At 45.9% G+C, this 14,402-nt stretch overlaps 1 protein-coding gene across 15 annotated transcripts in view; it reads right to left on the minus strand.

Annotated features, from left to right (window-relative positions):
• The window catches only part of SLC44A3 (solute carrier family 44 member 3), a 331,946-nt gene that overhangs the window by 53,855 nt on the left and 263,689 nt on the right, over positions 1-14,402 (minus strand). For all 15 annotated transcript variants that reach the window (XM_078451634.2, XM_078451631.2, XM_078451632.2 and 12 more), the window contains 2 exons: positions 13,851-14,037; positions 2,520-2,685 (listed from right to left, as the gene is read on the minus strand). In XM_078451634.2, the coding sequence (XP_078307760.2) occupies positions 2,520-2,685; positions 13,851-14,037 (353 nt within the window). The remainder of the gene's footprint in view (positions 1-2,519; positions 2,686-13,850; positions 14,038-14,402) is intronic.

The following is a 14,402-nucleotide window of genomic DNA, read 5'->3' on the forward strand; positions in this document are numbered from 1 at the left end:
AACTTCTGGGATCTTCCCCTTTACTCATGTCCTCCAGCTCTGGGAAATTTTCTTTGATAATTTCCTCCCTTCTTTTTCCTTTGTTCTCTATTTCTGGAACTCTTATTAGTCAGATATTGGGTCTCCAAAATGTTTCCTCTAACTTTATTTATTTTCCTTTATTTTCCATTTGCTTTGTCCTTTTGCTGTACCTTCTGGAAAAATTATTTAATTTTATATTTTAATCCTTGAATAGAAAAATTTCACTTTTGCAATCATATTTTTAATTACTAAGAGGTATTTTATTCCTTTTTTGGGTACTTATTTTATGGATGCAGTATTTCTTTGTTCTGAGAATATTATAGTTCTTTTTTTTTTTTTTTTTTTTGCAGTTTTTTTTTTCTGCTGCCTGCTCTGTCTCCATTTTCCCTAATTCCCTCTGTTTGTTTGGTTCATTTCAAACTTTTTCGTTCACTAGAGGCTTTCTGTGAATGTTTAATAATCACTGGCTACCAATCCATATTTAAGACTGAGGCCCTAAAGACAGAATTGGAAGCTCTGTATGAGGGGTGACAGTTGCCTGGTGAGTTTCACTGTCTGGTTCAGTCAGGGAATCATTTCACTGAGGGACTCCTCCCCCTGCCCCAACCAGGTTATCTGTAGGTCCTTACTTTGGGTTGGTAATTTCTCCAAAGAATCCTCTAATCTCTTGTGGGGGTGGGGGTGGAGGTGGGGGCAGGATATCAACCTGCTCTCAACATCCTAGGAGCTGAGCCATGGAATGCGTGTTGGTGGTGGCAGTGGGGGGGAGGGGGTCCTCACTATTCTTCACCAGGACCCCCCTTCCACTTATCCCCCCTTCTTTCAGTACACAGCCTCGCCCCCAACCTCAGCTGTGCCAGATACCCCAAGTCCAGACCCTTTCTGCTTTACCTCTCCGGAGAACAAAGCTCCTGTCTTCTGCTGGTTTGGGGGAAGGGCCCTGGAGCCTAACTACTCTTTAGGAAGACCTGTAGCTAACCGTCAGAAGTACATTTCACACTTGAATTCCAGTTTTTTGACTGGAATTTTTGTGACTCAAGTATCTTATTTTCGCCTCCTCACCCCAGAGACAGGCCTTTTTAGGTTTATGCAGTCTGCTCAGTTGCTACCCATCCATCCTCTCTCCAGCTTTCGTCATTTGGTTGATGTTTCCTTTCTCTGTCATTTCCTACTGTCCTGGTGTGTTCGTGCCTCCTCTCTCATTCTTTCGGGTTTGGTGGGGAGGGGGGTGGGAGGAGGAGGAGGGGTTAGGAGACAGATATATGCTTCACTGGAAGTGTAAAGCAAAACCCTCATTGAAAATGATTTGGCTTTGTGCTTCTAAGATAACACAAAATCACTGCTATCAGACAGATGTAAGTTACCTGCTGGCCAATGTGGTTAAAATAATCTTTGCTCCCGTACTCAGGAGCAAGCAGCACATGCCACCCACCCCCCAGGGCACAGAGGTTCTCAAGGCCAAGGGCTACAGCCCCTGTGTGCGTCCCACAGAGTCTGTAGGGACGAAGACTCCCAAACAGCACCCTTGTATTAAAACCCACGGGGTTCCTTACTGTCGGGAGGTAATTGCTCACTGGGATGAATCATCCCTGGTTGACTTTCTTACCCCCATGAATACTCATGCTTATCTGCTCATTTGGCCTGAAAGATTAGAGGAGGATCAGTCCTATTGGGAGTAAACTTCCTGTTCTCAGTCCAACCCTGTCATTGTCCTGGCCTGCTCCACTTGCCTGTGGTTTTATCTTTGCCCCATGGAGAGTCACACACAAAAAAAATGTTTTTTTTGGGGGGGTGGGGAGTCCTCAGTTATTTTGATGAGGTAATGGGGTGAAAACATTTAAGTAAGTGTCACGGTGAACAAAGAAGTCATTAACTCACTAGTATTTAACTATATGAACACGAACTGTATTTTGGAGTTGTATACAATTTCCTTAGGATTAAAAATTATTTTCTGGGGTCCCCTGACCCCGGTTTGAGTCCCGTGCTGGGCTTTCTTCTGTCAGCGCAGAGTCCACTTTGGATTCTCTGTCTCCCTCTCTCTTTGCCCCTGCCCTGCACATGTGCCCTCTCTTTCTCTCAAAAATAAATAAACATTAAAACAGTTTTCCAAGACGACATTCTCACTTACATAGGATAAAATAATGCTTGCAGAACTTACTGACATGTGTTCCAAATAGACCGGTAATTTTTTTTAAGTTTAAAGACAATGAGAATGAATATTTACCGAAGTCAACCTTTCCTTTCAGCTGTCTTTCAATTCTAAGTAGTTTGGTTATGCCCCCTGCTTTGCTTCCTTCTGAATTTTCTAGCTCAAAGCAAGAGAGCTTGGAAATGTGACAAATTTAAGGTATACTATTTCTTTTCACTACCAAATGAGCATCGTGCTCCAATTTTTACCTTAGTTTTCTGCCAACTGCTTTTAAGACTCCAAAATATCTTTTGTGACACCCAACATGAAGCACATAGACAAATCAATAGGAGCCACACGCTAGACCTACCTGTTGAAATGGCAAGTAACAAGTGCGCCGGCTACAGTCATTTGCTGGCATGCAAGGATGAATTCGCTAGTCCAGATGAGGCCAATCAAATGGTACCACCACATATACCGAATGCCTAAAATAGGCTTATATTCCACTTGGCCACCTTCAATAACCTGTGCAGCTCCTAAAGTTTAAAACACAAACATGCTTTACACCAATGTTTTCCTAAGCACGGAAGATGATTCAACAGGCCACACTTCCTCATGGCTGGCTGTTGGCGTTATGTGAAACACAGATGCCAAAGTCAAGTTTGAAGCATCCGCCATAATTGAAGGTCTTCACAGCACAAACTAAAAAATGAGAACACACTTTTAACTTAGGAATAATATTCATAACGATATTTATAATGACTGAGGGGTGGGCGATTTGTGAGACATTTGACCCGTACGCAATGGTCATTTCACTTTGTAGATACGAAAACTGAGGTCTGGAAGAATCAAGAAACTTTCAGAAAGTCTCACTGCTCATGATTAGTGGAAGGAGCACATAAGCCCAGACACATTCGACTCTAAAACCCATGGTTTTTCTACCACACCACTTTGTGACACAAATAAAGCTTGTTAAATTGGTGAAATCATACAAAGCCATTAGGACTATATTCTAGACCCCTGCTCCACCAAAAACATAGAGTTCCTAAAAGAGACAAGGTCTTCATTTTTCCAAGGGATTCACTTCAGGTTTCATTTCAAGGACTAACTCTTCTAACACATTTATAGTATCTATTGGAGGGGCGCCTGGGTGGCTCAGTCAGTTAAGTGTCTGACTTTGGCTCAGGTCATGACCTCACAGTTCATGAGTTCGAGTCTTGCGTCAGGCTCTATGTTGACAGCTCAGAGCCTGGAGCCTGCTGCGAATTCTGTGTCTCCCTCTCTCTCTGTTCCTCCCCCGCTCGCAGTCTCTTTCTCTCAAAAATAAATAAAGATTAAAAAAATAATAAAATATCTATTGGGTTTCCGTGTTAAACTTCTAGGTTCATATCTTGCCTTTATCCTTTCCTGGTTAGACTGGGGCAAACTATTTAGTCTCCTTTGGGAGACTAAACTTCCTGTTGGTAGTTTAAATGAGATTACATGGTAAATGCTGAAGATAGGGCCTGGTCCATGGAAATTTCATTTTGTGAGCGGTCATGATTTTATTAACTCAATAGTATTTGAGGAACTCAATACTGTATTAAATCAAGACCAGCATGGTAACCCCAACATTCCCATGGCTATACCCTGCTTTATTTGCCCTCATCTAAAGAAGCCCCTGAATTATACCCTGGAATTAGCCCTGCAATTCAATTCAGTTCAGTTTGGATTTAGTAAATCCAAATCCCAGCTCAGTGGCTATGCTTGATTGCTAGATGCTCTCCATTATGTATTTAAAATAAACTACCGTTAAGTAAGAGATAGGCACTTCAGTCTTTGGCAAAACCAACAACTTGGACAACATTTAAAGATAGTTTCAGATTTTCCTTCTTAGGTATAAATCGATTTTAGGTTCATAATTCACGTGTCTGTAGACATTCACAATAGGGTCTCTGCAAAGGAAGTGGGAGAAGATAACCATGCTGTAGCGCAATGTGATTCCACAGATGAAGGCTGGCCTTAGTTCCTTAGGCTCTGTGTTCTGCTGAACAAGAGTCACATTGTGAAAAAACAGTGGGGCAGCTTGATTTACAGAGAAGTTAATATTTGATTGAGCGCTGGGCTCTTTCTGCCTTAGAGGCAATTTCTGTTTCAGGTACAGCACTGATAAGTGTTTATGCTTTTCCAAAATAAGTGTGCCTCAGGAAAGCATTCCCAACGCTAAAGGAAGCAACCCCTCACCACTAACACACGGGCTTAGGTAGGTCAGGTCGATGGAGACTTGGAGAATCCCTCCAAAGAATATCAGAAGTGAGCAAGGCCAGCCAACAAGCACACTGTATTTCCTGGGGATAGACTGCGGTTTCACAAGAACATGCTGACAGCGTGTCCCGTGGTTTGGGGGTGAACATTTCCATAGAATAGGAGGGATGCTTTCTTTGACAGATGAAAGGTAAATACAGAGGCCCGGGAGGCTAATGGGGGACAGTCTCTTCTTGGCTGCCTTGTGCCATCAAGAGCACGGTCATACATATTCCAGCTCGGCACACTGAGGGGCAAGAGTGAGTGGCTAAAGTAAGTCAAGGTTCACATAAGCCTTCAAATCCATGGCAGTCACCAAAGAAGCAGGATCTAGAAATTCTGGTCACTGCTGTCTTTGAATATCTTTGTCTAAACCATCTTCTGTTTGTTCCTCTGGTTCATTTATACCAGGCTGTTTACAGATTTTCCTTTAGGGCAGGGTTTCTCAACTTCTCAACATGCCAACTGACATTTCAGACCAGATAATCCTTTTTTTTGGGGGGGGGGGAGGGGGTGGGCTGCCTGTGCACTGTAGGATATTTAGCATTATCCCTGGCCTCTACCCACTACGTGCCAGGAGCAACCTCCCTCCCCTCCTCTAGTTACAACAACCCGAAATGTCTCCAGACACTGCCAAATGCCACCTGGGGGATAAACCTGTTACTCAAGAAGCACAGTTTCAGGCAAACATTTTCTGAAGAATGAGGTGCTGTGGCTCCAGGGTGAAAGCCTAGCAACTAGTGGTTACAGCCTGTGGGTGGGGCAGGCGTGTTTATGCGCACAAGACTGCCCTCTCCTGGATGACAGTGTCAGTGCAGGCAAGAGCCCCTCGTCAAAGGAGGAGCTGCTTTGTCGATAAGGACTGTTAACAACATAGTCACTACAACGTGTAGCTAACACGGGCTAATGGGCACTGGACTTCAGACAGATCCCAAGATATTGTGGATCTCAAGAATAAAGGTGCAAAGGGTACTGAAATGGGAGAGGACTTGGTTCCAGTCTCGGCTGTGACACTTGTGATAAGCAACCTGGGTCCCTGTTCCCTCATTGTAAAGATAAAAAGGGTGGACAAGATGAACCCTGAGGCAGTGGTTATAGGCTTAGGCTTGAGTCACACAGGCTGAGATTTATATCTATCTCCACACCATCCCCTAATGACTGACCAGGCTCAGGCAGAGGGGACCTTGTAACATCTGTCTCATCACGTGCAATCTGAAGACATTTACACCTACTCCTCATGTCCTTGGTGACCCTGTCCAGTCTTGTGGCTCCGAGCGCCATGCATGCAGCTACTCTGAGGATTAAATGGGTAAGACACTTGAACAAATGAGTTCAAGACAGGTTAGCTGTAACTGAAATACAGGTAGACAGAATTCCAGTTCTGGACTTAACGTATATTTATTAAGTATCTACTATACGTTGGAATTATGCTAGACATCAGCAATTAAGGTGGGGGATGTGAAAGAAGCAAACAAGAAATCAGAAAGAAGATACCATCTGAGTGACTCTCAGGAACTCACATGTTGGTTTATTGGTCTATTCATCTCTCCTTCTGGACTGTTCCTAATTTCTCCTTCAACCTCTAAGGGTTTTTCCCCCCATTGTCACGCTCTCTCAATGATCTCACCTCTGGTTTCTCTGAGAAAATTGAAGCAATCAGAAAACCTCTGCCAGTACCTACCCCTGACATCTACCTGCCATCAGCATGAGCCCATTACCTGACCCCTACTTAATATGATAAATTGTCAGTGACCCTAAGGCTAACCCCTCCTCTGGATCTCCCTTCTCACCTACTGATGATAGCTATTCAGCAATATTCCCCTCTTTTTTCTTTCATCCAAGTATTCCTCTCAACCAAATCATTTTTAACCACTTCTCGTCTTTAACAAAACCTACTCTTGACTCTCCTCCAGCTTCCTTGCCTTCTGTCTATTCCTCTTAATTTTTTAAAAATAGTTTAGTTATTTATTTATTTTAAAATAATCTCTACACCCAATGTGGGGCTCAAACTCACAACCCTGAGATCACAAGTCACGTGCTCTTCTGACTGAGCCAGCCAGGCACTCCTCTGCTCCTCTTTACGGCCCAATTCCTCAAGACTGCCTCTACTTACTCTTTTCAATTCTTTTCTCCCTCTTTCTCTTAAACCCACTGCAATCATGATCCACTCCCTCTCACTTCCCTCAAGCGGTTTTGTTTCACCTCTACGCTGCTAGATTCAGTGGATAGTCTTTGGGTCTTATCCCACTTGGTAGCAGCATTTGACACACTGGACACCACTCACATATCCCTGAAGCCCCAGCCAGCCTCATTTCTGTATTCCTCCTCAGCTCCAGGACCTCTCAACCACTGAAGATTCCCAGAGTATAGTCCTTAAATTTCCACTCTTCTCTCTCTGCACTCATTCTATTCTCATAGTTTTAAATACCATTATATGCTCCCAAATTTCCAAGCGAGATCTCTAACTGGGACCTCTCCAGAAACTTCAGACTCAACCAGCTAACTGCCCACTTGACATCTCCATCTGGCTGCCGAAGAGACATCTCAGTTAACACAATCAAAACCAATATGATCTCCCCTGAAATGCTCCACTCAGAGTCTTGCCCCATCTCAGCTGATGGCAGTCCCATCCTCCAGCTGCTCACTGTCATCTTTAAATCTCTTTCCTTCACATCCCTCCACAAATAAATTGGGAAATCCTTCAGAATAGACACAGAATCCAATACGTCAAACCACGGCCATTATGCTCCTCCCTAGACGGCTGCCTGTAAAACGTCAGTCAGATCATGTAAATATTCTACTTAAAACTGTAATGGCTTCCCATCTCAGATTGGAACCAGAGCTCCTATAAAGGCTACAAGCCCAGAGGATTTGACTCCATGCCCTCTCTGACCCCCTTCTGACTCCACTCCAGTGGAAGAGGACTGCCTGCTGTGCCCCCAGTACCCATGCCTCTTGCTGTTCCCTTTGCCAAGAACACGGTCCCTTCCCTTATACAGCCTCATGGCTCTGCCTCTACCACCTTCAAATCATTGTTCACATATCCCCTTCTCAATGAGGCCCTCCCCCACTCACCACATTTAAAATTTCACTGCCCCTTGGGGCACCTGGGTGGCTCAGCCACTTGAGCATCCGACTTCAGCTCAGGTCATGATCTCATGGTTCGTGAGTTCGAGCCCCGCATTGGGCTCTGTGCTAACAGCTCAGGGCCTAGAGCCTGCTTCGGATTCCATGTCTCCCTCTCTCTCTGCTCCTCCCCTGCTCGCACTCTGTCTCTCTCTCTCAAAAATAAAGATTAAAAAAAATGTTTTTTAAAATTGCACCTCCCCTTAAGCATTTCTCATTCTTCCCCTCTGCTTTAATTTTCCCCATACCACTTATCAACTTTTAATGTATTGTGAATTCACTTACATATTTTATTTAATGCCTGTCCCCCTATCCTCCTCTAGCTACAAAACTAGAAGGAAAGCTGTACCTTTAGCTTCTACAACAGGGTCTGATACAGTAAATATTCAATAAATATTTATTGAACGAACAACTGAATCAAACTTCCTCAGCATAGCATATGTATATCTCAATGTATCCTATATATCCCTAATATATCCTACAGATATAGGATCTCTATATCCTATAGAGATCTGAGACAATTTTCTGGACATCATCCATATAACCTGGAGGAAATTCATCATGAAGCTAACCATAAATCTAGAAACTATAAGCAAGCTTTAAAGCATTTTGAAAGACTAAGGTGACATTCATGATCATATACATGGCAATTTCTCAAGGACGGCAGTCCAGATGGTTGGGATAATTTCCCAAAGGAAGCGGGTCCAACTTGGAAGGGTTCGACTTTCTAGTACATTCTATGTACTGGCCTCTTCCAGCAAATTGGCCCAAGCGTCCTAGTGACATCCCTCCTGCCCGTGTCTCCCACTGGCTCAGCTTCTACTCTGACAGCATGAAGATTAGGGGGAAAGAGAAGAAAATCTCGATGTAGAGCCTATGTCTATATCTCATTTCACACAGCACTGATGCAAATCCACTCACTGATTCAGGACACATTTACTGAACTCATTTAGGGGCTGTACGCTGAATAAAGAGACACAGAAAGAAAAAGACATGGCCCCTGCCCTCAGGATGTCCATTCCCTAGTTGGATGGTAACAAGTCATTAACTTGCGTTATTGTTCTTCATAGGACTTCTCACCGTCTACATATATTTACTTATTTATTCCCTCTTTCCCCACTCACTAGCGCCTCTGCCTCATTCACGGCTGTACCTCCAGTTCCCAGGCCTGCAACAGTACGCTTGCAATGAATATCTGCTGAAAGAATGAAGAATATTAAAAAATGCAAGGAAAATGAAGAAGCACAATTAAGTATGCCTGGGGAATTCATAGATTTTCTAAGAAATATAATGCTCAAAACAATTCTTGGAGAATGACTAGCTGTCTAAGCCGTTTCGGGTAGAAAGGGGCAAGTTGGGAAGAGGAGATGTTTCCAGATGAAGGTCACAGCAGAGGCAAAGGCACGAAGATGTTCATGGAGACTGTTTTCCTTTGCACTTTCCCAAAGGGGCTATAAACTTCCAAAAATCAGGAGCTGCTTCAAATCTCTCTTGTGCAAGTTCCCTCCACCTGTTCCTAGGACAGGTGGGGGCTGCTAGGAGGTTTTTGTGAACTAATGTCAATCATTTTCTAGATCTCTCATCATTTAAAAAAGAAGACAATTGTCTTTTAAACTGTGCTGTCAAATATGCCAGGCAGAGCAGAGAGTAAAGCTGAAGCTAGTTCCAGGTACTCTTTAGTTAACAGTAATTCCCAATATAAGGAACATATATGGTCCTTTATTTGCAAAGCAAAGTTCTGGCCCCATCTCGGCCTCCTCACATCCCTGTAAAGCATCTGGGGAAAGCATCATTTTTCTATTGCAAAACTGGGGAAAGGGAAGCACAGAGGATTAACGCCCAAGGAAGCCCAGAGCCAGCTAGATCCTGGGTCCCTTGATGGGACACCCTTTGTCCAACCCTACTACCTCCTTTCCAAGCATGGCCCTCTGCCTGTCCCAAGCATGCCAAATCCATCCCTGTGATCACCTAACTGCAGCACGTAGGGGGAGAAAGTGCCAGCCCAAGATGGGCCTCTTCCACGGTTGACCCTGGGGCTTCCAGACCACCTTAATGACAACGGCGCATAATGAGACCACGTGGGCTCCCTCCAACCTGCCACCTGCACCTGCTGGGTTCCCAAGGTTATTACAGTTTTCACTTTCTTCCACTGGATTTTAGCAGTCGTTGTCACATTGTCGGTAGCAGACAAGTCCCGATGGGCTAATAAATGTCATTGCTGGAGGGCCTTGATGTGCTCTGCTGAAACAATCCCCAAACAAGCCAGAATTTGTCAACTAGCTCAGAGGCTGATTTATAGTCACTGGAGAAATTGCTCATCTGGACAAAAAAACCCCAAGTTCACTCTTTCTGTATTTTTTTTCTTTTCTACACATTAAAATATTAGTTTCTTCAACCATCTGACACGACATTACCCACTGTGGACACTGCCACAGCACTGAAGAACTGGAGGATCCTGTAACTGCCTGAGGGGACGTGAAGTGAAACCGTCAGGCGCTGCATAGCCATCTCTGACCACCCACATCACTTGGCTTCTTTTCACAAGCTCTGAGGGCAGCCCCCAGCCTCCCACAAACGTGGCCGGGGCATCTCCCAGAGGTCAAAATGACATGAGGCAAAGAAATGACCCGCCCACACCCAGAGTGGTGGCTTGGCACCGAGTGAAAAGGCCTTTGAGAACAAAGGAGTTCTGTGCACCTGGTTCAGCCCACAGGTGAGTGGAAAGTCAGGTGGCCAGAGAGGACAGCAGTCTGTTTGTGTTTTTTGTTTTTTTTTGTTTTTTTTTTTTTACGATGCCCGAGCCCAGGGCGGAGGGAAGGCTACAGCTCTGTGTGATCCCTTCTCTCCTGTAAAGGGAAGATCAGTTAGCTCACCGGCCTAGGTCAGGCCCTGGGGACCCAGCTTTTCCTGCCCTTCTGCTCCTCACCCTCTTGCCTGGTTTCCTCCTTCCGCTGACAGGGAAGCCTCTGAGGCGCTCCCTTTGGCCCCACAGAATCACCTTCCTGGCTCCCTGCCTCTCCTGTTCTCAGTCCTGGGGCAGAGGCTACTTCATGCCCCCTAAGTCCTGGGCCCAACTTGGGCCTAACGGGGAGCTGAAGGGGCACCACGCTGGCAGCTCACTCCCAAGGCAGCCCTGGGCTTGTTCCTTCCAGCTGCACCTCAATCCCAGGACTGGCTCTCTCCTTGTCCTCTCCTGGTGCTTGCCTGTGACCCCTGTCGAATCCCCTCTGGCTTCTTTCTGCATTTTCTGATCTGGCAACTTCTAGCCCATCCTCTGAGAAGCCGTCCCTGACTCCCAAAGTGGGTTAGGGCCCCGTTCTGCCGCTCTTGGAGCTTCCCCAAATTTCTCCTATTTTCACCATGAGCACATGTCTAATTGTCACTGTGTCCTACTCAACTCTAAGTGCTGTGAGGAGAGACCACCATTCCTCCCTAGGGCCTTGCCCAGGGCCTCGGCCCCGAGACGCTCCCCTAACCCTTACGAATCAAAGCAAGAACAAATGAATGTGCCCCACCTCAAAGTATTATGGGATAACATGGGGACAATTTCCTTCAGCCACGCTCACAGCCGACAAGGAACAGTGGGGTGGGCGGCTGTGCCCTAGAGGTTGGAGGAGGAACGAAGTTCCTTCCCTGGTCATGAGCCATATTTCCCACGACCTCACCCTTTTTTGGTGATTTTTTAGGGTAGGGGTTCACGTACTACAGTCCAACACCCAGTGTGCCACCCCCTGTCACCCTTCCCTCCCAGCCCAAATTGGCTTTGACCTCTGGCCCTGCCATGTTGTCCTGTAACCACAGACCCCAAACACACCATTATGGGCACAGGCCACATCCGCCAGCCAGCTGCTGTGGTCACGATACTGCTTTGACTTGACAGAAAACTGAGGAGGCCCATTCTGTGTCCCAGCAGCCACGGGAAATGTGAGATGGTGGAGAGAGCACAGGTCCCTTCCTAGGGCTCCGGAGCCAGAGAGAGCCTCGCACTTCTAGCTGTGTGACCTTCCTCAATTCCCTTACCCATAACTGGAGCAGAACAGCGTGTACGACAAAGGGGGACTGCACTGCTTAACACAGAGGACATAAGAAAGGTCTTAATCCCGAGCCAGGAATTTGGGCCCTTTCCAACAAATGCTTGTTTTCTGCACGTACCAAGGCCACTGCCCGCCTTTCTGACCAGGACTGAGACGACCTCATGTGGGCAAACTGGAATTGTTCAGTGTTGCCCTCAGCTGAGACTTCCAATTGCCCCACAACATTGTTCTTCCCTCTTCCTTGGCAACAGAACTTCTAATTTTTGCACTGCGCATGGCTGCCCCCAATGACACTGCATCTCCCGTCCCTCCCCTGCAGGTAGGTATTGCCCGGTAACTAGGATGTGGCCAAGAGGGTGGAAGTGAGGGCCTGACTTGGGGAATTGGGGGGCGGGGGCAGAGGGCATGTTCACCTTCCTCTCCGCCACCTTCCTAAGGGCTGGAATGACATGGTTGGAGCCTGAGTGTCCGCTTCAGCTACTAGATGGAAGCCAGTGGTAGAGGATGTCAGCCACAAGGTGCTGAAATGAAATGGAAGAAGGACAGTGCCCAGGTCCTTGACCTCTACAGGACCATGCTAGCACGGTGCCTCCTCCTTGCGAACTTCATTTATGTAAGAGAGAAATTACCTTATATCTTATTTAATTCACTGCTTTTTTTTAGTCTTTTGTTACTCCCAAACTCATCCTGATTGATTACAGTCATGTATCTGGTTAACCAAGGATTCTTCATGGATAATTATTCTGAGTTCACTGCAGGTCTTCAGAAAGCTTCTAGAGAGCAACAGAAGAGATTGCTCCTAAGCGCGTCTGAGGCTGGAAGTGTGGGCTGTGTCTCCCAGGGAGCCTGCTGACAATCTCGAAGCCATCTCCAATGAGCCTTCTACTCCAGAGGACAGAGAGGAGACCCCAATTTCCTAAGAATCTACGACACAGCAGTTCTCACATAGTTGACCAGAGCTGACAGGGGACCAAATAAACTTGATAAAACGGTAAGGAGTTACATTAGCCTTATTGATTTGACATCTGCTGTGGCTCTTATCTGTCTGGTGACAGTCCCAGAAAGCAACTTACTCTTTCGTACTCCCATCGTAGTGTGGATGTGGGCCTTATCCAAATCAAACACGGGAGTCAGAGACGATCCAGAACAGGGCCGCTCGACACGTGCCTGGGAGCCTAGCTGCGTGTCCTCACACTGTTTGTTACTAGCCCACAGTGAGATGTGGAGCTTGAGCCAGAACACAGACCTACTGCTTGACTAAGCCCATCGTTTCCTTCTGGTGACTTCTTTTCCCCCATAGCAAGACTTTCTCCATGAGGGGGTGATATATATTCTGACAAAGCTCCTTACCTCATTTCAGACAGTACTTTACACAGCCTTTCTTTGCTCTGTTATGGGGCTTCAAAAATATATAGTTTGCCCTACCTCAAACCAAATGAATCAGCATCTCTGAGGACAGGGCCCAGGCAACTGTATTTTAATAAAGCACCTTAGCTGACTCTGAGGAATGCCCGTGGTGGAAAACCATCGTACAGATATTAACAGGAAGGTGGAGGATTCAGTATTGTCTTCTCAGGACCTAAGCAATGTGAACGTCCATCTGCACTTGTTTTAAACTTACGCTGGCTCCGCTGAGCAAGCCAGACTCTTAACAGGGCCTTTCCTGGGCCCTTCTTGATTGCCCGAATTGAGAGGAGTTGGCAGATTACCTTGGACAAAATTTAAATCCAGAGACATTTGATAGTATTGTTTCCATAAACTTTTTTTTTTTACTGTTTATTTTTTTGAGAGAGAAAAGTGTAAGCTGGGGAGAGGCAGAGACAGAGAGAGGGACAGAGGGTCCAAAGCGGGCTCTGCACTGACAGGCTGACAGTAGTGAGCCCGATGGGGGACTCGAACCCACAAACCGCGAGATCATGACCTGAGCTAAAATCGGATGCTCAACCGACCGAGCCACCCGGGTGCCCTGCTAATACTCTTTCTAGAGGCTTTTGTCCATGTTGTAGTTTTTTCAAAGCTCTTTTAGTCCTTACTGAATTTGCTCTCTCGAGAAACACACTCAGCTTCTTTAAAGCCAGTATAAAAAAGGAAAAGGATTTTCCTGCTCCCCCCACGACAGAGCCCCTGGCACCATCACTGCTGTCATCAGACACCTCCAGTTCCACTGGAGGCTCGGCCCCTACAAAACAGGTCAATGGTTCCAAAATGGCAGGATCTTCCACGCACAACTCAAAGGCGATGGAACCCTTTACCCTTACCTGCAGTTCCCAGGCTCAGCAGCACGGCCACCCAGAGGACCCAGAAGAAAATGAGGATGGCAAAAGTCCATAGTGGTTGGAACAGCAGGAATGGAGAGTTGCTGATGGCTTTATTAATGACTTGGAAAAGTTCGACTGTCAATTTTATTCTTTTTCTGAAGACAAAAATCAAGCTGAGCAGAACTGCCTGGAGAATAAGGGGTTAGAGCAAATTACTCAAAATAATAAGAGAAAGGCTTAAAGCAAACCTTAATATTTTACTGACGTGTCAGCCAACAGCTCCTTTAAGATAGCTACTCACACTTTTATTATATTAAACAGAAAAATATTCACATCCTCAGTGGGCGTCTATTATGTGTTGGCCCCTGTGCTAGATCCTGCAGCTGTAACCATGAACGAGACACAGTCTCTGTCAGAGAACAAGAGAAAATGCAAAGAAAGTCCTCTAGGGTCAGAGAACTGTCTTCTATCTCTCACCTCCTCCCCACAATACGCAAGATACTCAGAGAATGCTCGAAGACTGCAAAAGGCAAGGGATGTAAGTATGAGGGA

Source organism: Panthera onca, chromosome C1 (assembly GCF_046562875.1).
Source record: "Panthera onca isolate mPanOnc1 chromosome C1, mPanOnc1 haplotype 2, whole genome shotgun sequence".
Taxonomy (NCBI): domain Eukaryota; kingdom Metazoa; phylum Chordata; class Mammalia; order Carnivora; family Felidae; genus Panthera; species Panthera onca.